This window comes from Macrotis lagotis, chromosome 8 (genome assembly GCF_037893015.1).
Source record: "Macrotis lagotis isolate mMagLag1 chromosome 8, bilby.v1.9.chrom.fasta, whole genome shotgun sequence".
Classification (NCBI taxonomy): domain Eukaryota; kingdom Metazoa; phylum Chordata; class Mammalia; order Peramelemorphia; family Peramelidae; genus Macrotis; species Macrotis lagotis.
The window spans coordinates 21384016-21410026 of record NC_133665.1 but is presented as its reverse complement, the minus strand read 5'-3'; the positions used below and the strand labels follow the sequence as shown (position 1 = coordinate 21410026).

At 34.5% G+C, this 26011-nt stretch overlaps 1 protein-coding gene across 2 annotated transcripts in view; it reads right to left on the bottom strand.

Moving 5' to 3' along the window:
• Positions 1–26011, bottom strand: part of SVEP1 (sushi, von Willebrand factor type A, EGF and pentraxin domain containing 1) — a 355068-nt gene that overhangs the window by 105216 nt on the left and 223841 nt on the right. For both annotated transcript variants that reach the window (XM_074196498.1, XM_074196496.1), the window contains 4 exons: positions 17500–17613; positions 12378–12491; positions 9173–9374; positions 3510–3667 (listed from right to left, as the gene is read on the bottom strand). In XM_074196498.1, coding sequence (XP_074052599.1) covers positions 3510–3667; positions 9173–9374; positions 12378–12491; positions 17500–17613 — 588 coding nt within the window. The remainder of the gene's footprint in view (positions 1–3509; positions 3668–9172; positions 9375–12377; positions 12492–17499; positions 17614–26011) is intronic.

Genomic DNA, 26011 nt, shown 5'->3' with positions numbered 1-26011 from the left:
AACTCAGACTACAACCCATGTAAGATTCTAGAACCCATATAGATTCTAGAATCCATATAAAATTCCATGGAATAGGTTCATTTACTTTATAGGCATTCAGGAAATAATTATTGAGGTGGATAAGGTATCAATCTACATTCTAAAAGTAAAAGAAGATAATTCTTATTCATGATAATTTCCTGACTTATTCAGGTAAATAACAAAAATGGCAATCAGATAAAGATGAGGGCTTTAGATGAAAGTGAAAATGAGACTTAGAGAAATTAAAAGCTTATATAGTCAGAGGGCTACCAAATACTAATTGTCTAGTTCTCATTCCTTTATATCCCATTGCTTTTTGTTTGTATGTGTTTGTATAGTGATCAATCAATAGCAATCAACAAACATCTATTAGGCATCAACTACTTAGTACTAGACAAAATTGCCTCAGGCTGTGCTGTGAAGAAACCTACATTCCATTAGAGGAGACAACCTGCACATAAATATTTATATATAAGATACATATGAAGTAAGCATAAAGAGGGGTGTGTGAGAGCAAGTTCAAAATAGCTTGCAAGCTGATCATTGAATTTTCTGGATGAGCATATATACCAGGCAAATTAGCAAATACTACAAAGCAGTGGTTTTATAGATAATAAATCTATTATTTTATTGACTGTCTAGATAAGTAAATGACAGTTAAAATGTTAATGATGCAGATTAAACTTTAAAATGTGTTATGAATATAATTTTTTTATATCTAGAGAACCAGTTGTTAAACATTTACTAGTATACTACTAAATATAAGGTATGAAACCCTAAAACCTTAAAAATATAGGGTGAAAACAAAATTGATAGAAAGTATAGATTTAGACATGAAGTTTTATTCTCTGGGATTCACCATCTAAACCTTAAGGTGGAGCCATTACAGAATGACCACACTTGAATTGGGAAAGAGTTGATCTTTTATGCAAAAACAGAGAATAGGGAAAAATTATTAACCTCTTTTTGTGTGACCAGACAATGAAGGTTCCACAATACCTCTGCCCAAAACTGCTCTTGAAAGACTATCATCCTGGTATAATACTATCTGATTTTTTGTTGTCTCTTCCAAGCAGGACAAGTCTTCCAGCATCTTGATCACTGTCCTACTGAATTTGTAATTAGCATATGGAAAGAAACACAGGAATCTTAATTTCTTACTGATATGAAGGCTAAATACTCTCTAAAAGAAATCAGTCTTTTTAATCAGGATTATAGTTCTGAGAATCTTAAACTTCTTAACAAAGGATAAAAAAAAATTGGGGGGGCAGGGTTACTAGCAGTGGGAAGTGGGCAACTAGGAATTCTAGGAAAGGAAACTAGGGATTCTGTCAGTGGGAGTCCATTCCAGGTATGGAAGACAACTAGTGCAAAAGTGTGGAGATAGAATATTAGGTATAAAGAATACCAATCCCGTCTTCTTGGATCATAGATTATGAGAAGTGAAGTAATGTTTAATGAAATTGGAACAGTAAATGGGGGGCAGATTATAAGGGTTTAAAAACAAAGAAAATGATATTTACCCTGAGAGGAAATAGGAAGAGATTGGAGTTTGGTAAGTAGGAGAGCTTAGCATCTAAAGCTCTTCATGGCTTAATACCTTCCTACATTTCAAGTCTTTATCCCAGACTACTTGCTTATTTTACATTTATTTCATCTTTGGTTTTTGACCTAACTTCCTTCATGGCTGGAGTACTATTTCTCCTCATTACTATTTCTTAGAATACTTGGCTCCTTCAAGAGATTATCCTGCAGGAAGCCTTCAGGATATTCCTAGATGCTAGACCCTTCTACTCTAAGGTCACCTTCCATCTCTGCCATCTCTTATATAGGGATACATATATACATCTCTTATTTTACTGGTGTAGGAAATTCCTATGTCAGGAAACTACCTCTACCATTTCAAATCTAATTTGTCTTGGTAGGGAGCAGCTAGGTGGCACAGACCCTGGTGTCAGAAGGATCTGGGTTCAAATGTGACCTCAGACACATAATTACCTACCTGTGTGACCTTGGGCAAGTCAATTAACCCCATTGCCTTGCAAAAGAAAAGAGCTGCTGAGAATTGCTAATAATAATAATAACAATGATGAAATGATAAATAGCTAATATTTATGTAGTGCTTGTGCAGCTAGGTAGTACAGTAGATAGAGTGACAGGCCTGGATATATAGCACTAGAGTGACATGTAGCACTTACTATATATCAGACACTGTGTGAAGCACTTTACAATTATTATTTTATTTAATCCTCACAATAGTCCTGTGTTGGTGTTAATATTATCCCCATTTTGTATATGAGGAAACTGAGGGTGGGTACCTAGATGGCTCAGTGTATAGAGCATTGGTTCTGGAGTCAGGAGGACCTGAGTTCAAATATGGTCTCAGACTCTTGATAATTAACTTGTTGTATGATCTTAGGCAAATCACTTGACCCTATTGCCTTGCAAAGAAATTGTAAAAAGTAGAAGATGAAACTGAGGCAATGAGAAGTTAAGTGACTTGCCCAGGATCATAGAGTTAGTAAGTGTTTGAAGTCAGATTTGAATGTAGGAAGACTCCTGACTCCAGACCCCACACTCAATCCACTGTACCACCTAGCTGTCTCTTCATTCTCAAAATAAGCCAAACAATTCTAAAGCAAAACTAAATCATACAGAAAACAAACAACAAATATGAAAGGCATTTCTATTAAAAAAATGAAAATTCAAGCCAGTATCTTTGGGAAAGCTCCACTATGCATGAGGTCCTCAGGTACATGATGGTAGGAGATTAGGCAAGAATTTCTTTATGGAAAGTGGGACTTGCCATAGGTGGTTTTCCACTATCACCAATATCCAAAAGAACCTTCTCCTCTTAGCATTGACCTTGGTGAGTGAGTGTGTGTGTGTGTGTGTGTGTGTGTGTGTGTGTGTGTGCATGTGTGTGTGTATGTGTGTGTGTGCATATGCACACATATGCAGAGTTATATGTCCCTGTAAAACTTTACTTCCTAGAATCCAAAGATACAACATCAACACTCTCTTTTTGTTAGATACCAGGGTTTAGTCTGTTTAGGAATTAGTGCATTAATGATGGGTTTAAGGAATGTAAACCAGAAGAAAAATTAGTTGTCCCACTTTGCTATTGTTTGGTTTGGGCTATGCCAGAGAGTTTTGTTTTTGGAAACTCATTTGAATCCAATCCAATTGAATTCTGAGTCTATAAATTCTGAATTAAACACTCCCTACTGACTCTTTCTAGGTAGTTCAGTAAATAAATAGCTGGGTCTAGAGTCAGAAAGACCACAGTTCAAATATGACCTCTGATAACTTACTGTGTGACCTTGGGTAAATCACTTCACCCTGTTTGCCTTAGTTTTCTCATCTGTAAAATGAGTTGAAGAAGAAAGTGTATTTTTACCAAGAAAACTTATGGATAGTTGGTCCATGGAGTCACAAATAGTTGAAAATCAGCTCAACAACAACACTGACCCTTTGCTCCTCTATACCTGTTTCACACCTGCTACCAGAGAAGCCTGGTTGACATTTACAGACGTAGGCATTCAGTTCATCTACACAGGTGGCCTGGTTTTTGCATGGGTTGGAATCACATTCATTGATATTCACTTCACAGAGTGGTCCTGTGTATCCTGCCACACACTGACATCTGAAAAAAAGAACACAATAAACAGATTTGAGTGAGTACTTAGCCATTCCTTTGGGGAGTTCTTCCTAGAACCGACACTATGGGGAAAGACCTCACACCAGTCCCCTTAATTCTCCAGATTATGTTCATAATAGTCCCACCAAGGAAGCCTTCTTCTCCTGCAATTTTCAATTCCTTTTTTATATGTTGCCTCCCTCTCCTATCTTTGAAGGCAAGAGACTGTCTTTCTTTCAGCTTGCATTCATATCCCCAGCACTTTCCATACCTGTCATGGAGAAAGTGCTTCATAAAAGCTGACTGATGAGCTATGTTCCAAAAATGTATTTGTGAGACAATCCTTTGAAATTCTGAATATATTTTGTAGTAGACACAATGTTATAGATCATGGCTAGCACAAAAACCTAGTAATTGAAATTTTAGTTTTACAACTGTATACATACAAAAAAAAACCCAGTAGAAAGTAATACCATTGTATTATTAATGGAAACCAAAAACCTGATACAACAAAATGCTATACTAATTTATTTCTAAAACCACAGCACATCCTGCAGATTATAGTTTTAGATCCTTGAGACTGATCCCTGACATTTATGACACAGAGAGATTTCAAAATTATTTGCTTCCTTAGCATTTTAAAGAAATCAAAATCAAGACATTGATTATTAAACAGATATTTTGCAAGGATTTAGAAAGTAATGCAAAAGTCTCTAGGAACCAACATGGACTCCCTAAAAGGGGGTAATGGCAAACTAAATTAATTCCTTTGAAAAGTTGGTTGATGCAACCATCATGGTATTACATAAGAGCTATTCAAATTATTCAGTTATATTTCAAAATTAATGTTGATTTTCTATATAGTTTCTTCTCCCGAGAACATAAATGTTGAAATATAATATAATTATTTTTATAACAAATATATTCTGTAGTGTGCAAAAACAAAATAATTATCCATTCTGACACAACTCTTCCATAAAAAAAATCTGTTTTATACATCTTGAATACTCAAAAATTTATAAATATTAAAAAAATTGACTAACAGTCTAAAAGATGAGATTCAACTTTTATTGTACAATAGTCATGCAATGCTAGCAAAACAGATATTCTTCCAAATTTACTTTGAGTCACATCAATTAAATATTAAATATTCTATTTAAAAGAGTCACAAAGAGAAAAGTCATTTGAAGCAAATATATCTTAGTTTCAGCAAAACATGTAAAAATGCTTTATTTTGGTCATGGCATTCTTGAGGATTCTTGAGTTCTGTCTTGCTGAGAATATTATTTGGTGCATCTATATCTGGTTCAGCAATGGCACTCAAAAAAAGTTGTGTTAACTTGGAAAATGATTGGGAGAATATCATAAAGCTTTATACTTGGCCATAGTGCTTCAACATTTTTATCAGATTTGGATGAAGTCAGAAAAGACACAATTATCAAATTGAACACAAAATTGAGGAATATTTAATATAATTACAGGTAGACTCAAGATTGACAAACTGAAATTCTAAAGTAAAACCAAAATTAAACAGAATTTAGCAGAAATAAGTGTCAGTAAGTGCTGTAATCATATAAAACAAAAGATTAGCTCTATACATGCCACCAGATCAGCTAATTTATAACTGGACTCTATAAATATTCTCTTGACCATGAAGACAAATAGATTCGTTGCTTCTCAGATGGCTCAATCAACCTAACAATCAATTAACAATTTCTTAAATTACCTTTATTGCTGGGTCCTTTTTTGATCTTGATTCCAATTCTTTTTGCTTTGTTTATTAAAATAAAGTTGACTCTTTGTGCCTTAAGAGTTAGGTCAGCTAGTTGATACAGTGAATAGAGTGCAAGGTCTGGAGTCAAAAAGACCCCTCTTTCTAAGTTCAAATCTAGCCTCAGATACTTCCTAGCTATTTGACTCTAGCAAGTCACTTAACCAGTTTCCTCCTCAGTAAAATGAACTGGACAAGGAAATGGCAAACCATTCCAGTATTTTTGCTGAGAAAACCCCTAAATAAGGTAGCGAAGAGTTGGACACATCTAAAATGGTTGAACAAATCAATAACCCAGGAGCTGAATCTTTGTCTTATTCATTTATGCCTAAAACCATATCTGATCCTTTTATGTCAATCACTCTGCACCAAGGTCTGCTTAGGGTCTCTTTGCAGTCTTTCCAGGGACCCTTCCATGGATTATGGGTAACACATTGGATTCACATTACTACCAACTATTGAACTAACTGCTGAAATTCCCCTAAATAACATTCCAAAACTAATCTGGACTTTTCTACTGCCTAACAAGACTTACTATGGATATACATGATGGAAGAGGCCTATTTTTGTTAGTAATTAAATTAATGTGAATAAAGCTAACATAATCTAAGCCCTCAGAAAGCAAAGTATGTGTCAGTCATGGAACATAGTTTCCCTGAGTGCTTATTTTAAAAGGTATCTAGAATGATCCAGAATGCAAAGAATTAGGAAGTCAAGTCCTATGAAGGAAAGGCAAAGGAACCAGGGGATGGGGAAATGCTTAGGGTCTTCAGTTTGAAGACAAAGAACAAGATGGGACAAGACCACTGATTTCCTATATGTGGAAGCTCAGAATGTTGCAGAGCTACTTCAGAAACTATCTACAGAAGTTACAATGAGGCAAAATTGCTCAATATTAAAGATTTTTAGACTGCCTTATGATTTGAATTTCATAAGTGAAGATATTTAAGCACAGTGTAGATGACTGTTAGAAATAAATCTTTGAAGAAAAAGAAAAAGACTGCAGGGTGAATGAAGTAACTTTAAAATTTAAAATTTAATACATTTAATACATTCCTGCAAGAAGGGTGTGTTCATCAAAGACAGACACACCCAGAAGCAGAAGACAAACAACTTTTATCTCTGTCCCAGAAACTGTCTCAGAAGTTCCTTTGCTCTGGGGATTAGGTAATCCCCCACCCTGGTCATGCCTCCGAATACATTGCATATTATCATAATGAACCTTAAGCTCCTCCTGGGGAGGAGAAGTTATTATGTATAAGTCTATTAAGCATGGCCAAAATAATGAACCAAGTAACCCCAAGTCACCTTACTTCTATATTAGTTTTCTTAACTTATACATCTACTTGTCTACTTGGTATTGTTCAATTAGGATGCAGCTATATGGATTAGCTACCTCTTTTTTATTTTATAACCGAGTCCTTCCTTTTATGGGAACACAAAATATTTCATTTTTTTTAATGACCATCTGACCTGGGTGAGAGGGTGGGATAGATGACCTCTGAAGTTCTTTCTGTTTCTGTGATTTCACAATTTTATAAAATTAAAACAAAACAGTGGAAAGGGTTCTGAATCTGGAGTCAAAGTATCTGTCTTTCTGATGCTGGTTTTGCTTTTGATGTCTTGGGCAAGTTACCTAGATACTTTGAACCACAGTTTCCTCTTTTATAAAATACGTGTTTGAACTATATAACTTTGGAAGTCTGTTGCTTTAAATATAGAATCCAAAGAAATAGATTTTTATTTATCTGGCATGCCAGTGGTTAAGGAAAATATGATTGCTTGGAGAAGGATGAGAAGACTGATAAAAAATTTGGTAGAGATTCTTATGTGAACCTCTAGATACTTTTCAGGGTAATAGAGACTGCCAACATTGGTCCTTCATGCCTATCTTTTACTTTTAAAAGTATATCTTTCTTCTTCCTTGTTCTTAATTTAGATTCTTTCTTTCTTGTTTGCTGGTAAATAGAATGACCAGGTGTGGGGAGAAAAAGGAGAGCTGAGAAATGTTTCTGAAGCTGAACTGTTGGGGGGGGGGGAGAGGAAAGAGATTAAAAGGATGGATATGAATTTAGTCATTTGCGGGAAGAATAAGGTCTGAAGTAAAATTAACTGATTAAGAATAATTCTTGAAGTAAAATTAACTGAATTAAAAGCAATGAAAGACAGAATCAAGTAGGGAAACAAAGTGGGTAAATGAACTCACAGAGAGTAATTGAAGAAATTGAATTAGACAATTCTCATAAATACCACCAGGTGGTGCTAGGAGACCAAGACCTCTTTGGTAGCTAGCTGATGAGATAAGGTTTGTAGTGGAGAAAGACTGCCTGAGACCGGTTGGTCATATAGTCATGTGTTTGTAACTTAGGAAAGTTCTGCATAGCTCCAATGAAGAATCTGCTTCACAATATATATTACAGATTCTCAGAGAAGCAAAAATCTTTAATAATCCTGATTTAAAATAAATATATTTATAATAAATTTAAAATATATAATATCAAGCTTAAGAAAAACCACACTGACAGGTGAAAAACAAATTGGGAGGGAAAGAGATGATATAGGGAGAGCAAGTAGGAGATACTTTAAATGGTTCAGTCCACTAGGTTGTAAGTAACTGAATTGTTTGCTGTTTATATATATAAAGAAAGAGTTCTATGTGAGAGATGTTTTAAAGAAAGAGATGAAAAGATCTGGCAGCAGATTAGCTATATAGTATTAAGGAGAGTGAAGAATCAAACATAACACCAAGAATACAAAATAGAATTATTTATATGTATATAAATGTATGTATATATAAAATCATAAATATCTGTAAAATATAAATCAAAACAATAAAATAGACCCATATGTATGCATATATTTAATTTGTAATATTGGACAAATCATCTGATCATATGCTTTATTATATGATTATACTTTAAGAATTATCAAATTCAAAGCTCACCAATTTATGTATGGAATCCCAGGACTTACCAAAGGATATATACATATAATAAAGAGCAGGGTTAGAATTTGAATCCAAGTCCTGTGACCATTTCTATTGCTCTTTCTATTATATTACTCTGCCTTTTACTCAGTCAGCCATTTAAAATAACAATAGTAATTCTAATTTATTTTATGAAATATTAAGTCATATTGTTATTGGTGTATATTTATGGTATATAGTTATTATATATTGGGGAGAATGATTTGAAATATCTGAAACTATGCAATATCAGTTTGTGCTATATATTTAAAACATGGGTTGTATCAATAAAGACCATGTAGTCATAGATCTGAACCAGATCTATGGGAAAACTTAGAGTTTGAACAGGATGAAAGGGTTTGAAAGAATCATGATTTAGTTTTAGCTTTAGTAGAGGAAATACCCACCCTATTACATGAATACATAAAATACATGGATGGATTTCTTCCCTCTTGTTCTCTGTACCCCCACCTTACCTCCCCAAAAAACTTCACCAAATTTAAAATTATAATATTAAGAAAATAAACTTAGTTAACACTTTCACAAAGGGATATTTCCAATTAAATTATAAAAGATGATATATTAAAAGGAATGGTAAATCTTGAGAATGAACAGAAAGTTAATTTCACAGATTTAAATTTATCTCTATTCTTCATCCTAGGAAAGAATTTGAAAGGGAAGAAAATTCAAGAACAAGAACAATTTTGGCAAAAGTAAAACAAATCTAAATCCTTCATGTACTCTTTCAAGAAATCAATCAGTTCTGTCTTTTTACCTGAAGCTGTTGATGCCATCTTTGCAGGTTCCTCCATTCTTACAGGGACTGCTGAGACATTCATCCATATTCTTTTCACATCTCAGGCCCTGAAAACCAGGAAGGCATTTGCATAGGAACCCCCCTATCTGATCTTCACAAACTGCATTGTTTAAACAAGGGTTTGATTGGCATTCATTAACTTCTGTTTCACAGTGAATGCCTGGTAAGGAAGGGATAGGAAAATGACGGTCAAAGGAATAATAACAATTTATAACAACAATAACAAACAATAATCATCATCATAATCATCAACCACACAGTGTGGTTATTTTATCCACCTCTCAACAGACTGCAGAACATTAAATATATGCATAAAATATATATTTATGTATATAAATGTGTGCATGTAAATACAGACTGTATACACATGTGTCTACATAATAACAAATTGTCTAAAAAGTTCTATCTGAAGTCCATTTAAAAAGAAAAGAACAAGATGATGATGATATATTGATAACTGAAGTAAAATATTGTATTTTTAATAAAATACTACAATTAGACTGACAAAATTAAATCAAGGAAAAGGAAGCTAAATGACTCTATGTAGCCAATAGAGAATTACATTTGTATTCTGAAGTTTTGAGTCTATCATTTGCAGGAACTTGAAGCAAGTTGCTTAACTTCTCTAAATTTCTCTTCAAATCTCTTTCTTCTTCAACAAGAATGGATGTAATAAAACATACTGAGATAGTATACATGAAAGTACTTGGTACTTGTAAAGTGCTCCATGAATGAGCTATTATTATATCTAATGAGGTATAATTTAGTTTTATGATCTATGATTTCAACAAACTTTTATTAAGCTTCAAAGATGAAATGAGCTCAAGTTACTTACAGTGAAATGGGGACAGTAAGAAAACAAGATGTGTTTATAAATAACCAGTATGAAGGTAAAGTGTGATTAAGGGAATGAAGAGGTAGACTAGAAAAGGTACTTTTGTACCTTTTGTACCTGTGGTGGGAGAAAGTAACTTCAGGTAAAGAAGTCACAGTCAACTTCTTTTTTTTTTTTGCAGGATAATGGGATTAAGTGATTTGCCCAAGGTCACACAGTAAGGTAATTATTATTAAGTGTCTGAGCAGATTTGAACTCAGGTCTTTCTGACTCCAGGGCCAGTATTCTCATCCACTGCACCACCTAGCTGCCCCCCCCCCCCCCCCCAGCTAACTTTTTGAAAGAGGTAGTACCATTGAAGTAAGAAGTATTTTAACAAACCTATGGTAAGGGAGAAAGGATTGATTCAGGGTACTGGTATGGGTAGTGTGAATAAAAGTGAAAGGGTAGGAGAAAACAGGTTGAACATAAAGGAAAATGAGTAGTTTAATTTCTTTGGGCATACAAACTATGTGTGGGAAAGAAAGGTACTGTGAAAAATTCAAATATAAAGATCTGTGATTTCATTGGGATAAGGAACTTCAAGGATTCCTCCTCATCAACTCAGAAAGCAACTTATGTAGGACTTAGTAGCTATTTCCTAGAGAGTAATACATAACTCTCCCAGAAGGAACTAGTTTCACATTTGAGTTTTGAACCTATGTCCTCCCAACTCCAAGTCCAACAGTTATTCATCATCTCAGTATAAGCACCATCTAAGAGTGGAAATTTAGGTTTGAATAAGATTCTAGGGCATTTAGAATGACAAGATTATTAGTAGTCTGATTCAATGGGCAACCACTGCAGTCTTATGAACAAAACAGGATCAGAAAGGTACATTAGGAAGATTATTATATTGGAATAAAAAATGGATTAGAAAAGGGAGACAGGAATATAAGTTACGAGGCTGTTACAATAACCTAAGTATAAGATAATGGAGATATAAAAGAGTATAGGTACAGTGAAAATTAGGAAGAGAGGCCAGATGAAATATATTGTGGAAGGATAATCAATAGCACTTTGTAACTGGCTGAATATGGAGGGTGGGGTGGTGGGAATTTAAAGTAGATGGAAGAGTCAAAGGTAACTCTAAGGCTCTGTGTCTATTAGATTGGAATAGTTAGCACACTATAATCTCTGCTCTGTAATCCTCTTCAAAAGTCCCTTAATAACCAGTCTCTCTCTTTCTCTGTATCTGTTTTTTTTTTCTTTAAATTGCTGAAACTCTTATTTGGCCAAAGCAAATATTATTTGATATATATGCCCCCCCCCAACTACAACCTATATTCTCTGGAGGCAATATATTCTCAATTACTAATATAGTGCTTATTTAATAAACATTTTATCACTATAATGGTAAAGGCCTGATGATGCATTGTTTTATTGTGTCCTCTGGCTGGGGTAGGGAGAAGTCTGCCTTGTTGAAAAGTTACATCAGAATGGGAAAAAAAAAGGTGATAGCTTTGATAAGTAGGAAGAACAAAAACAGGGAGAGTCAGATGTATTGATTTCAAATTCTGACCCTGCCACTTATTACTTATATTCTGTGGGGCAAACCAGAACTCTTCTGAGCTTCAGTTTCCATATTTGTAAAAGGAGAGGTTGGAACAAATCTTTGTGGTTTTTTCCTAGCTCCAAATCAATGGTCTTAATGTGTTGAGTTGTGAGGACACTTGTAAAACAAAATTAATATCCTATGAATATCATTCACAGCAAATAAATTTGATCTCAACAACTGGTTTATACCTGCTTTATGAAAATCCAAATCAGTAATACCTGATTACTCTAATCTATTTGGAAAAAGGCCTCAGTTTATATTCTTAGATGTCTTTGATTTGTTTGTTTGTTTGGTTTTTGGTTTTTGCAGGGCAATGGGGTTGAGTGACTTGCCCAAAGTCATACAGCTAGATAATTATTAAGAGTCTGAGGCCATATTTGAACTCAAGTCCTCCTGACTCTGGTCTGGTGCTCTATCCACTGCACCACCTTAGCTGCCACCCCCCCACACACATACTTTTTTGTTTGTTATGTTTTGTTTTTTGGTCTTAGATGTTTTTGGAAGTACCAATAACGGCATCAATTATCTTCCTCTTTTTTTTCAGCAGGTTGATTTTGCACCTAATTCACAGCAACTCCCTCATCCATTCATCTCAATGGGCAAAAATTCATTTCAAATTAGGAGCTCACCATAAGCTCTCACTTATTAAAAAGATGTCAAACAATCCATTCATAAATGCAAAGAAAAAGATCATTAGTGAACAGAAATGATGGAAAAGTTCAAATGCTTACCTTTGAATCCTTTCACACATGAACAGTGATACCCATCAATACCATCAACACATGTGGCCTTATTTAAACATGGATTGGAGCTGCACTCATTTATATTTTCCTCACAGAGCTGACCTGTAAAGGAAATTTATTTGAAATCTGAAAGAGCACCACCTAATTTTACTATGTGACTGCTATGTGCACCATATTATACTAGTTTCCAGGAGAGATAAAAACATAAATAAAACATGATTTCTGACTTTATAGGAATTATAATCAATTAGGAAAGATGAGATTTAGATAAACATGTAAGGACTACATAATTATGGAGAACTGACCAATGAGGACTCAGTACTAATAGCACAGCAAGCTGGTCTGCTTCTGGGCATGAGTATTGGAAAATCTTTATTGGTTGGTCCCTCATTACATATGGGATAACTGTAATTCAGACAAGATAAATGCACCAAAAGACAATGCAAAATGATTTTCTTGTGAAAAGAAATAATAGACTAAAGTATGCAAATACTTATCAATATATATATATATTTAATTTTAGTTAATTAAAATATTAAAGACATTAAAGTTAAAGTTCTATTAACTTGAAAACTTTCAAGAAACATATATTTTTCAAATACCTTGTTTAAAATGTTGGTGTAGAACACTGCTAAATCAATCAATTTATATCAAAGGTTTCTAAGTCTTTGGAAGTGAAGACAGTAATGCACTACTTAAAAATAGGGGTCATGCCAAGTTAGCTGCAAACTATTTGAGTGCATGGTAACTTCAAGAAAAGAGTCAACATGCCTATATTCTCAAGTAATCTCATCATGGCACATAGCCATTAACTCTTCATATCTTCATGTATTATTAAATCTATAAAGAACCTTGTAGCCTCTTAGAAATGGTAATTTCATGAAACAGTAACCATTTGAGTTCGTTTCTCTTGGAAAGGTAAAAAAGGAAGAAAATAAATGTTTCCCCCAAACTTTCTAATTTTTTTTTTTTTGCAAGGCAGTGGGGTTGATTAACCTGCCCCAAGTTCACACAGCTAGGTAATTATTTAGTGTCTGAGGCCGAATTTGAACTCAGGTCCTCTTGACTCCAGGGCTGGTGCTCTATCCATTGCACCACCTAGCTGACCCCAAACCTTCTAATTTACTATATTCACCAGCTTTCCTAGCAAAATGAAACTCTTAAATTTCTCACCATAGATATTGGTATCATTGTCACCACCATTTCTATCTTGCTGCATTTTTATTTTTTTCTTTAGAGACATTAAAGTTCTTAAATGCAAGATATAATTCACAATACAGTTCAGCTTACTTATGCTCACAATCCATGTTTTTGTTTGTATTTCAGTCATAATTTTGATTATGTTGACATCATGGTGTCCTATATTTATATCCATATAGCATAATATTTATATCCATTTAGCATCTCCAGGAAAATACTAGTTATTTTACTGGTATAGAGAGCTCCCTAATAAGAAAACTTCAAAAAGAGATTTAAAAAAATGAAAAGGACATACATGTACAAAAATATTTATAGTGGCTCTTTTCATGTGGCAGGGAGTTGAAAATTGAAGGGATTCCCATCATTTTTGGGAATGATTGAATAAACTGTGGTATATAATTATGATGGAATACTATTTTCTGCTGATGAGCAAGATGCTCTCAGAAAAACCTGGAAAGACTTACATGAACTGATGCAAAGTGAAATATATTGCATATAAAGTAATAGCATTATCATAAGATGATAAGCTGTGAATGACTTAGCTATTCTCAATAATACAATACCATAAATCCAAGACAGCTCTGAAGGACTTAAGATGAAAAATGCTATCCAGTCCCAGAGAGAGAACTGATGCTGTCTGAATGCATGACTACACATACATAATCTATAATGAAATGCTAGCTTTCTCAGAGGGGGAGTGGGAGTAATGATGTAAGAAGGGAGAAATTTTGGAACTCAAAGTTTTAAAAATGAATGTTAAAAACTGTTTTTACATGTAGCTGGGGAAAAATGCTAAATACATTAAAAAAAAGAAAATTACATAAGAAAACTTCATTTGCTAATATGGGTTTGGAGCTATTCTCCTTTTAGTCTCTATTTACCAGATTGGTAAATGACTTGTTCATTTGACTTGTATATGAGTGTATATCATACAAACATGTTGATGTTTTGTTTGAAAAAAATAGTAGTTAAAAGGTCTACCATTTATTAACTTCAATTTTTAATTTGAATCAGTTAAAATAATGATTTTCTCAGTCAACTATATGTCTTCATCTGGTCAAAGACATTTTTCACCAACTTTTTTTTTGTATGAATGGTTAGGCAGCTCTATTTTAAGTAAACAGATTTTGCTAAGAAGACTGTCATATTTGGGAATTCTGTGTAATAAGCACATCATCTGTGGATTAGAGAATCTGGAGAATTTCCACATTGTTAGGGATATTACTAACTTTGTCTTTGATATGAGAATTTAACCAACATCATTAGAGACATTTTATAAGAGCATATGTTATTTAGCTAAAAGTTTAGATGATGACAGTGGTGGATCTAAGTGGGAATTTTCATTTTCTTACAAACATTGAGTATGATTTTGTGATCTGTATTGCAATTATATATGGAGGTTCTTAACCTTGGCTTTGTGAATCTGCATTTAAAAGACATTTTGAATAACTGTATTTCACTATAATTGGTTTCCTATGTAATAATATGCATTTAAAAACAATCTTCACCTGGCCTCCAAAATGTTTGTCCCATGACTCGAAAAATTGCGAGGAATCATGAATTAGAGAGATAGCCTTAAGTATATGCATCATATGTCCTTCCCTGAAGTCCTTCTCTGATGCCTCATTGTAGCATGAAGTTGACTTTGAAGTCTTGAAGGCTGGGCCAATAAATTACAAGCTCTGGAAAGTCTTACTAAGCTGGAAATCTTTCCATACAGACCTGGCAATGCAGAGTGTATCTGCCAGCCAAAGACCAGCCTAAGAGGAGAGCAGTTCATCATCAGAAAGCTGACTCTCAGGTGATAAATGTTTTGGCCATGATAATCCTGCTTCTACCACCAGTATAATCCTGGACAAATCACTTAACCTCACTGAATTTCAGTTTTCTCATTTGTAGAATGAAGAAGTTAGGCAAGAGCAGGGTTTAATATAGGGATCTATGGATGGAATTCAGGGATTCTGTGAACTTGGGGAAAAAAATTACACATTTATTTTCACTGAACTCCAATTGTAATTTAGCAATTCCTTAAATCATCTAAAGATATTCTGAGGTGTTCATAAATTTCACCATAATGATACAGGGGAAAGTTAAGAATCTCTGGACTAGTGGGTATACCAACAAAAACAGAACTGCAAACCTGGGCAGGAGAGAAAAAGGTTTCCTCCCATAAAACGGAACTTGCTGAGATCTCTTTAAATTGACTTTTCATGATGTCAGCAGGATCCTGCTCTACTACATGACTGCATTGCTGATTGTGATTGTGTGAGTGAATATAAAAATACATAGCTATATGAAAAACAACAGCATGTGCTTGGATATATTGCACGTATATATGCTGAGATCAATGAAGCATTACTAGTATATAGGTTTTATACAATTATCAAATTAGCAGTGTCACAGAATACCAGGGAAAAGATCAGTTAGGACAAGTTAATAAGAATAAAATTCTGGAAAGGAGGAAGGAGAAGGAAAGGAGGAGAGGGAGAGAAAAGAGAGAGGAAGAAAGATAGGGAAAGTGGAGTGAGAAAGAGGAGAGGGAGAGAGGAAAAAGAAGATGGAGAAGGAATAGGAGAGGGAGACCGGAGAAAGGAGGAAAAGAGGAACAGAAGGAGAAAGAAGTACAGGAGGAGGGAGGGGGAGGGAAAAGAGGAAGAAGAAAGGGGGGAGGGAAAAGGGAAGAGGAAGGAGCTTTCATTAGAAAAGACAATTAGGTAGAATTTACTTGAGTGAATGTTTCAGTGCAGTACAGTAGAAAAACTAATAGAAGGTCAGTTTTTAAATTCTAGATCTGCCAGTTTAAACTCTCTTGATTTTGAACAAGTAAGTTGATTCCTCCAAGTCACCTGGAAAATGAGATAGTTGTGACAAAGGACTTCTAGTGCCTTCAAGAATTGAATCTATCATCTCTTGTGGTTAAATTACTTTTCTTAAACTTTGCTAAGGAAATTCATTTGCAAAGGCTGACATCCTTAAATGAAAGTCACTATTTTTATGTGAACTCGAAGTAGGGGAATATAAACTCAGAATGGGTTCAACTATAGTTATAACCACTATAGAAAGAGTTTTTAGATTTCTCTCTTTTGTCTAGAGTTCTACTTTGTTTCTAAAAAAATTTTTGTTTTTTTTGATTTGAGAAGCTATTTGTACCTGGTCCTTGAAAATTTTGCTAAGGTATATATTATATTACATTATTACATTATACTATATTATATTACCTTATAATAGACAGTATAATATGTTATATATTATATTTCATAATAAATAATACATTATATATTATATTATAATATATACTACATTTATGATATATTATGCATATTATATATTATATCATGTTAAAAGGATATTAGAAAGTATAATCCATGATACTTAAAAATCTGTTCTTAAGCTATATTCTAGTAATTATAAAATCATTTCTTATTTCAATAACTTCATCACCACAATCAAACTACAAATAAAACTGAAAGAAATGATTGCCATGTTACAAATCTTTGTGAATCAAACTATTTTAATAAGTGTAGAAGGTAAAAAATCATTCTGAACATGAGTTAAGCAAATGATAGTTCAAGGTAAAAGTTTGGGGAAATAACCCTTAGATATGGAAAGAATGCAAATTCTTGGGAAGGAGGAATATTGGATAAATTACTTTTAGGCTATGCTGTGTGGTGAGCTAAATGCATTCATGTAGATATCTTGAGGATTTAAAAAAATATTTTTGAAGTATTTTGCTCTTCTCTTTAAAAAATGAAATAAAAGATTCAGTGTAATTTAAAATAGACAACCATGCTTCTTAACCCAAAATTGTAAAAATAACAAAAGACCAACTCAGAAATAATTTTCCAGAATGCATTTCTATAAAATGTCATCAATGCCCTATATTTGAAAAACCTGTTCAATGCTCCATTACCAGTATAACCTGCTGGACATTGACAAGTGAATTTGCCAGTACCATCTTTGCACACTCCTTTGTTGAGGCAAGGCAATGAACTGCACTCATCCACATCTACTTCACATTTTAAGCCTGAAAATGCAAAACAAATAGCACTGAGGGGCAAGAAGAAATAATATGAAACTTTACAATTTATAAAGCACTTTCCTCACCCCATGAGAAAGGAAGTGGAAATACTCACCTTCATTTTATAGAAAGGGGAAATGGAGACTCAGAGAAGGTGAATGACCTACTCAAGACCATGCAATTAGTAACTGGAAGAGTTAGCACTCAAATTTAGGTATTCTGTCTCCAAGTCTAATAATCTTTCCTATCCACCATATTTTCTCTCCTCTTTTCACATTTGTATGACTATTTACATGGCATGTTGTGTTTCTTTACAACAAATACGAGAGATAGGTAGAACTATAATTATCACCCTTTAACCAATGAGGAAACAGCTTCTGAGAAGTTGGGAATGATGAGAAATGAAAAGTATCAAGAACATTTGAGGCCAAATATTATTGCTTCCTATTCATCCAAGCTGGCAAAAGGTAACCTTTAGAATTGCTCTAATTAATTTCTGACTGATCTGCATTTGTTGGTCTAGAAATCTAGTTCAAAGGACTTTGAGACAATTATCATGTAATGTATATATCACTGGATTTGGAATCAGGAAGACCTGAGTTAAAAATCCTGCCTCAGACAATTACTAGCCATGTGAATTTGGCAAATCACTTTTCCTGCTTGTCCCTCGTTATAAGTGATAAGAGCCTCACTTCATGAGAATCAAATGGGAAAACATGGATAAAATGCTTTTACCTTATGCTGATATATACTTGATAATATTATGGTTTATAAAATTTAAAAATACATTCACAGCCTTGAGGGATGATTCATATTTCTCAAGTTTGTCCTTTGCTACTTTTATTGTGATTTTTTTAAGTTGACTTTTTGCAAATGGAAAGTTTTTATAACATTTTGACAACAGGCATTACATATTATCCCATGAAAGACAAGCCAATAGCTGAGGTTAAAGCACAATTATAGTCTTGAGAACAAGATCCAATAGGGATGGGTAATGTGGAATCAGATCCCAAATGTACACAAAAATATTTACATTGACTTGGAGCAATAGGGAGAAATTGTGTTTTTTCTCTTATGATATTCTGCCACCTTGAAAGATCTCCAGTTTCAGTGATGCAGACTTTAATGCAGCTCATATATTTTCATCTTACATGATTCCTGGTTGTGGTTTTTGTTTGTTTGCTTTCCCACCCCAAAATCTTTAGAGCTGTTCATTGGACTTTCTTTAACATTGGTTGTGAGTAAAAGAATGATTTTTTGTTACCAGAACAAAACATCACTTGTTTATTTCAGATGTAACAGCAATGTCAGTTTCATCTATGTATGAAAATTAGGGCCTTTTTTTATGCACAGCTTAGCTTTAAGTTGCTGTAGACTGGATCAGGAACTCATTTGTAGATACCCATTTTGGTAGCATTTAATTATGGCACCCAAGATGATCCTAGATGAAGAGTTATAATTTTATATATTTCTCTTGAAAAGTTAAGATGGTTATGAAATATGTGAAAAGGACTTGTAGAATCTATCATCTCTTCAAATGTGTAAAAACTTTATATAAAAGGACGAAAATATAATTCGACTGTATCCTTAAAAACAAAGGACAGACAGTTCAAATCCTATGTATTATATCTCCAAGAGTCTAAATAAACATTTGCATTATTAGGCATCAACATTGGCAATTCAAAATTAAAATATAGAGGGGGTAGGGTCATGAGAGGGAAGCACAAAATACTGTGCATTTCTAATTTTGTACACATATTTCTCATAGCTCTTGGTTAGCACAAAAGTATATATTATAGTCAACCAGTCAATACCCTCTTTTTAACATGCCATAAATGATATGGCATAAAACCAGTTCATTGGGCAGAGGCAGTCACAGTGACATTTGCTTTGTTTAACACCTTCTGGGAGAACCATTTTCAAGAGTAGAAACATGTTTAACACCTCCATTTCCTAATGTCCTTTAACAAAAACAAGGCAGGCACATGGTGTAAGCAAATTTGGGATGTTTCCTGGTCAGTTATGGGTAAGCATAAGATCTCTGTGATATAATTCTTGCAACAATTATTTGTACCTCAAATTCCAGTGGCCATAGGCTTAAAAGTCTGCATTAGCTAAATTTAAAGGGGGGTGGGGTGGGGGAAGATGACAAATGCTTAAGTCATGATGCATAAGCCCATCTAAACCTCATTTCAGATATTCTGAATAAAATGATAAACAATCCCTTAAAAATCCAAGTACCTGCATCCAGGTTAATTTAGGAGGATTGATTTATAGAAGGGTATCCCTTCAATTGCAAGGCTGAGACTGATCACTGTTAAGAATTCCAAAAGCACACTTCCGGGCAAGATGGTGGAGAGAAGACAGGCACAGTTCTAAAGTCTCCTGATCTTTCCCCATCTATGATATGAAACAAACCTCTTAACAGAAATCTGACCCACAAAACCCAGAAAGAAAAGCCAGGAGAAACAACATCTACCTAAGGATTTGTCTCCTGCAGCAGCATTGGATGAATATGGGCAGGTGAGTCTGGGCTCAGAGGGCAGATCAGCCCCAGATCAGCCAGATTAGAAGCTGAATTGGAGCTGGGGAATCTGAGGGCCTGAGAGCCAGACCTGCTGGATAAGTGGTGGGGCTGGATAGCGGGGTCTTGATTCAACTAGGGAGCAGAGGCATTGGTGTTGGTGCTATCTCTCTGGAGCTTGCCAACAGGGCTGTGGGGAGAGTTCCAGGGACTGTGGACACCATCCTTGGCCTTCTCTGGTCTGAGGAACTCTGAGTCCACACCTCCATTACCAAAGAGGCCTCTTCCCAGAACAAACAACTGCAGACTACTTCTGCCTCAGGCATAGGTGTGAGCAGAAGAACTAGCCCAGCTGACAATAGGGAAAGGAATGACCTCAAGCTAGGGTAAAGAGCACCACTGATTGAAGGCAAAAGAATTCAATAGCTCCAACTCCTCCCCTTAAGCAAAGGGAGAAGGCCTCAATCAAGGTCATAGACAATCCAGAGAAAGCAACCAGCACCGCCTACTGGCCAGCCAGAGAAATTGCATTCAATAAGTAAAGCTTCTAGAGATCCCAAGCCCCTGTGAACCAGCCCTTCCCCAACTCAAGGTCTTAGCAAAATGAAGAGGGGTCAGCGGAAAGGTGGAGCCATAGGAAAATTCTTGGAAGGAAAAGACCCTAACTCAGAGAGACCTAGAACCTCTGAGGAGAATACAATTTGGTCTTCAGCACAGAAAGACTTCCTTGAAGAAATAAGGAAGGAGTTTAAAAGTCAACTGGAAAATTTGGGAGAGACAATTAAAACCCTGCAACAAGAAAACAAATCCTTAGAAAATACAATTGGACAAATACAAAAGGAGACTAAATCTCTCAGATCCTCAATTGGACAAGCACAAAATGAGAATAAATCTCTCACAGCATCAATTGGACAAATACAAAATGAGAATAATTCTCTCAGATCCTCAACTGGGCAAATAAAAAAAGAAAATAATTCTCTCAAAGCCTCAATTAGTCAAATGGAAAGCTCTTTCAAAAGTAGAATTGACCAATTGGAAAAGGAGTTGCGAAAGGTTAATGAAGAAAACTCCTCCCTAAAAAAAAAAAGAATGGAGTCTGCAGAAACTAATGACTCCATGAGACAGCAAGAGCCAGTTAAACAAAATCAAAAAATAGAAAAAATAGAAGAAAATGTAAAATACCTCATCAGCAAAACCACTGACTTCATTAATAGATAGAGGAGGGGCAACCTGAGAATTATTGGACTTCCTGAAAACATTGAAGAGAAAAAAAGCCTGGACTTAATATTACAGGATCTAGTGATGGAAAACTGCCCTGATATCATGGAACCAGAGGGAAAAGTAGTTATTGAAAGAATACATCGATCTCCTCCAAAAAAAAGATCCCAAAAATGAAAACACCAAGGAATTTTGTGGCCAAATTCCAGAACTATCAGACAAAAGAGAAAATCCTGAAAGCAGCCAGAAAGAAACAATTTAAATATCAAGGAGCCACAGTAAGAATTAAGTAGGACCTGGCCACATCAACATTAAGGGATCAAAGGGCCTGGAATGAGATATTTCAAAGAGCAAGGGAGCTTGGAATGCAGTCAAGAATCCACTATCCTGCAAAGCTGAGCCTTCTCTTCCAGGGAAAAAGATGGACATTTAATGAAATGGAAGAATTCCAAAAATTCCTGATGAAAAGACCAGAGATAAATAGAAAATTTGGACATCAAACAGGAGGTTGAAGAGACACATGAAAAGGTTAAAAAAAGGGGGGGGTGGTAAAAGAAAAAAAACTGCTATCCAATAAGTTGAAACTGATTATATCCCAGCACAGGGGAAAACGATTCTCATAAATGTTGAGAATTGTAACTTTAACAGAGAGAATATACCTAGCCAGAAATGATGGGCATTCATGATCTATCCATGAGACTGCTATCTAATGGGATGTAATTGGCTTTAACCCCACTTGGGAGAAAGACTCTAATGACTCTCAGGAATTTTAACTCTATTAGATAGAATGTACTTAGCTAGAAGTGACAGATACTCAGAATTTTCTATGACTCAGATGGAATAATCTAAAAAACACTACCTCCTTAAAAAGTGGGACAGGATGGAGGCAGGAGGAGGGAGGGGATTGAATGGGGTAAATCTCATTATACTAAGAGGTACAGAATACCTATGGTAATAGAGGGGAAGAAGGGAGGAGATGAGAAAAACCTGAATCTTCTTCTCATCAGATTTGGCTTAAAGTCAACTAACACATACTTAGTTAACTTATAAAATATCTAACCTTTCAAGTATTAAAAGGGGAAAAGGGGAGAGGGGACTGAGAAAGGGAGGGGGAGTGGGGGAAAAGGGGAACTAACAAAAGGAAGGGAAGGGAAAAGGGAAAAAAGGTAAAGGGGAAAGAAAGGGGAGGGGGTGATATAGGAAGGCAAACACACTGAATGGGTGGTATTCAGAAACAAAATACTGGGGAAAATGGATAAAGTGGGGAAAGGGGGAAAATACAAATGGAGGGAAGATAGCATGGAGGGCAATAAAGAATTAGTAATCATAACTTTGAATGTGAATGGGATGAATTCTCTCTTAAAACATAAGTGAATAGCAGAGTGGATTAAAATCCAGAATCCTACAATATGTGGCTTAGAAGAAACTCATTTGAAGCAGAGAGATACATATAGAGTAAGGTAAAAGTTGAAGCAAAATATATTTTGCTTCAGCTGAAGTAAAAAAAGCGGGGGTAGCAATCCTTATCTCAGACAAAGCAACAGCAAAAATAGATAGTGTTAAGAGATAAGGGAGGAAACTGTATCCTCCTAAAAGGTACCATGGATAATAAAGTTATTTCAATACTGAATATATATGCACCCAATGGAATAGCATCCAAATTCTTAGAGGAGAAGCTGAAAGAACTACAGGAAGACATGGACAGCTACTTGTGGGAGACCTCAACCTCCCACTATCAGATCTAAATAAATCAAATCATAAAATAAACAAGAAAGAAGTTAAGGAGGTAGATAGATTGTTAGAAAAACTAGATATGGTAGACTTATGGAGGAAACTGAATGGGGATAGAAAGGAATATGCCTTTTTCTCTGCAGTACATGGAAGTTATACAAAAATTGACTATGTAGTAGGACATAAAAACCTAATGATCAGCTGCAGAAAGGCAGAAATAGTGAATACATCTTTATCAGATCACAATGCAATAAAAGTCACATGCAATATTGGGACAAGGAGATATAGACCCAGAATAAATTGGAAACTGAATAACCTCATTTTAAAAAATGAGTGTACCAAAAAACAAATTACAGAAAGAATTAACCATTTTATCCTAGATAATGAAAATAATGAAACAACATACCAAAACCTATGGGATTCATTCAAAGTGACTCTCAGGGGATATATTATAGCTTTAAATGCTTACATGAATAAATTGGAGAAAGAGGAAATCAGTGAACAAAATATGCAACTAAAAAATTAGAGAAAGAACAAATCAAAAATCCCCAATTAAATACCAAATTAGAAATTCTAAAAATTAAAACCAATAAAATTGATAAACCTCTGGTCAATTTGATTAAAAAAAAGAAAGAAAAAAAACAAATTGCTAGTATCATAAATGAAAAAGGTGAACTCACCACCAATGAGGAGGAAATTAAAGTAATAATTCGAAATTATTTTGCCCAACTCTATGCCAATAAATTTGATAATCTAAGTGAAATGGATGAATATTTACAAAAATATAAGTTGCCCTGGTTAAATGAAGAAGATATAATAAGATATTAAATACCTAAACAACCCTATCTCATAAAAAGAAATTCAACAAGCCATTATTGAACTCCCTAAGAAAAAATCTCCAGGGCCTGATGGCTTCACAAGTGAATTCTACCAAACATTTAAGGAACAATTGGTTCCAATTCTATATAAACTCTTTGGAAAAATAGGGAAAGATGGAACTCTGCCTAACTCTTTCTATGAAACCAATATGGTGCTGTTACCTAAACCAGAAAGAGCTAAAACAGAGAAAGAAATTTATAGACCTATCTCCCTGATGAATATTGATGCAAAAATCTTAAATAAAATCTTAGCAAAATGATTACAACAAGTCATCACTAGGATAATACATTATGTTCAAGTAGGATTTATCCCAGGAATGCAGGGTTGGTCCAATATTAGGAAAACTGTTAGTTTACTCAAGTATATCAACAACAAACCTATCAAAAATTATATGATCATATCAATAGATGCTGAAAAAGCTTTTGACAAAATATAGCATCCATTCCTACTAAAAACACTAGAGAGTGTAGGAATAAATGGACTGTTCCTTAGAATAATTAGCAGTATCTATTTGAAACCATCAACAAGCATTATATTCAATGGGGAGAGGCTAGAGGCATTCCCAATAAAATCAGGGGTGAAACAAGGGTGCCCATTATCACCACTACTATTCAATATTGTATTAGAAATGTTAGCTTCAGCAATTAGAGAAGAAAAAGAAATTGAAGGAATTAGAATTGGGAAGGAAGAGACAAAACTGTCATTCTTTGCAGATGACATGATGGGCTACCTAGAGAATCCCCAGAAATCATCCAAAAAACTGCTGGAAACAATTAGAAATTTTAGCAAAGTTTCAGGTTATAAAATAAACCCTCATAAATCCACAACTTTTCTATATATGTCTAGCAAGATACAGCAGGAAGAGCTAGAAAGAGAAATCCCATTCAAAGTAACCTCAGACAATATAAAATACCTGGGAGTCTATTTGCCAAGACAGACTCAGAAACTTTTTGAAAACAATTATAAAACACTTCTCACACAAATTAAATCAGATTTAAATAACTGGGCAAATATCAACTGCTCATGGATAGGTAGAGCTAATGTAATAAAAATGACAATTCTACCCAAACTAAACTACCTGTTTAGTGCCCTACCAATCAAAATTTCAAAAAATTACTTTAATGAGTTAGAAAAAATTGTAAGTAAATTCATATGGAGAAATAAAAAGCCAAGAATTTCCAAGAACTTAATGAAAAATAGTGCAAAAGAAGGGGGTTTAGCCCTACCTGATCTAAAATTATATTATAAAGCATCAGTCATCAAAACTGTTTGGTATTGGATAAGAAATAGAGTGGTGGACCAGTGGAATAGGCTAGTTGCAAAAGCAGGAGATGATTATAATAATCTGCGGTTTGATAAACCCAAAAAGTCCATCTATTGGGATAAAAACTCTCTCTTTGATAAAAATTGCTGGGAAAATTGGAAGTTAGTATGGAACAAACTTAGATTAGACCAACACCTAACACCCTTTACCAAGATAAGATCTAAATGATTACAGGATTTAGACATAAAAAACAATACTATAAGCAAATTAGAAGATCAAGGACTAGTTTACCTGTCAGATCTATGGAAAGGGGAGCAGTTTATGACTAAGCAAGAGTTGTAGAACATCATCAAAAATCAATTAGATGATTTTGATTACATTAAATTAAAAAGCTTTTGCACAGATAAAACCACTGTAACCAAGATCAAAAGAAATGTAGTAAATTGGGAAACAATCTTTACAACTAATGACTCTGACAAAAGACTCATTTCTAAAATATACAGAAAACTGAGTCATATTTTTAAAACCAAAAGTCATTCCCCAATTGACAAATGGTCGAAGGATACACAAAGGCAATTTACAGATGAAGAGATCAAAGCAATCCATGGCCATATGAAAAATTGCTCTAAATCATTAATTATTAGAGAAATGCAAATTAAAGCTTCTCTGAGGTACCACCTCACACCTCTCAGACTGGCCAATATAACCAGAAAAGATAATGATCATTGTTGGAAGGGATGTGGGAAATCTTGGATATTATTACACTGTTGATGGAGCTGTGAACTCAT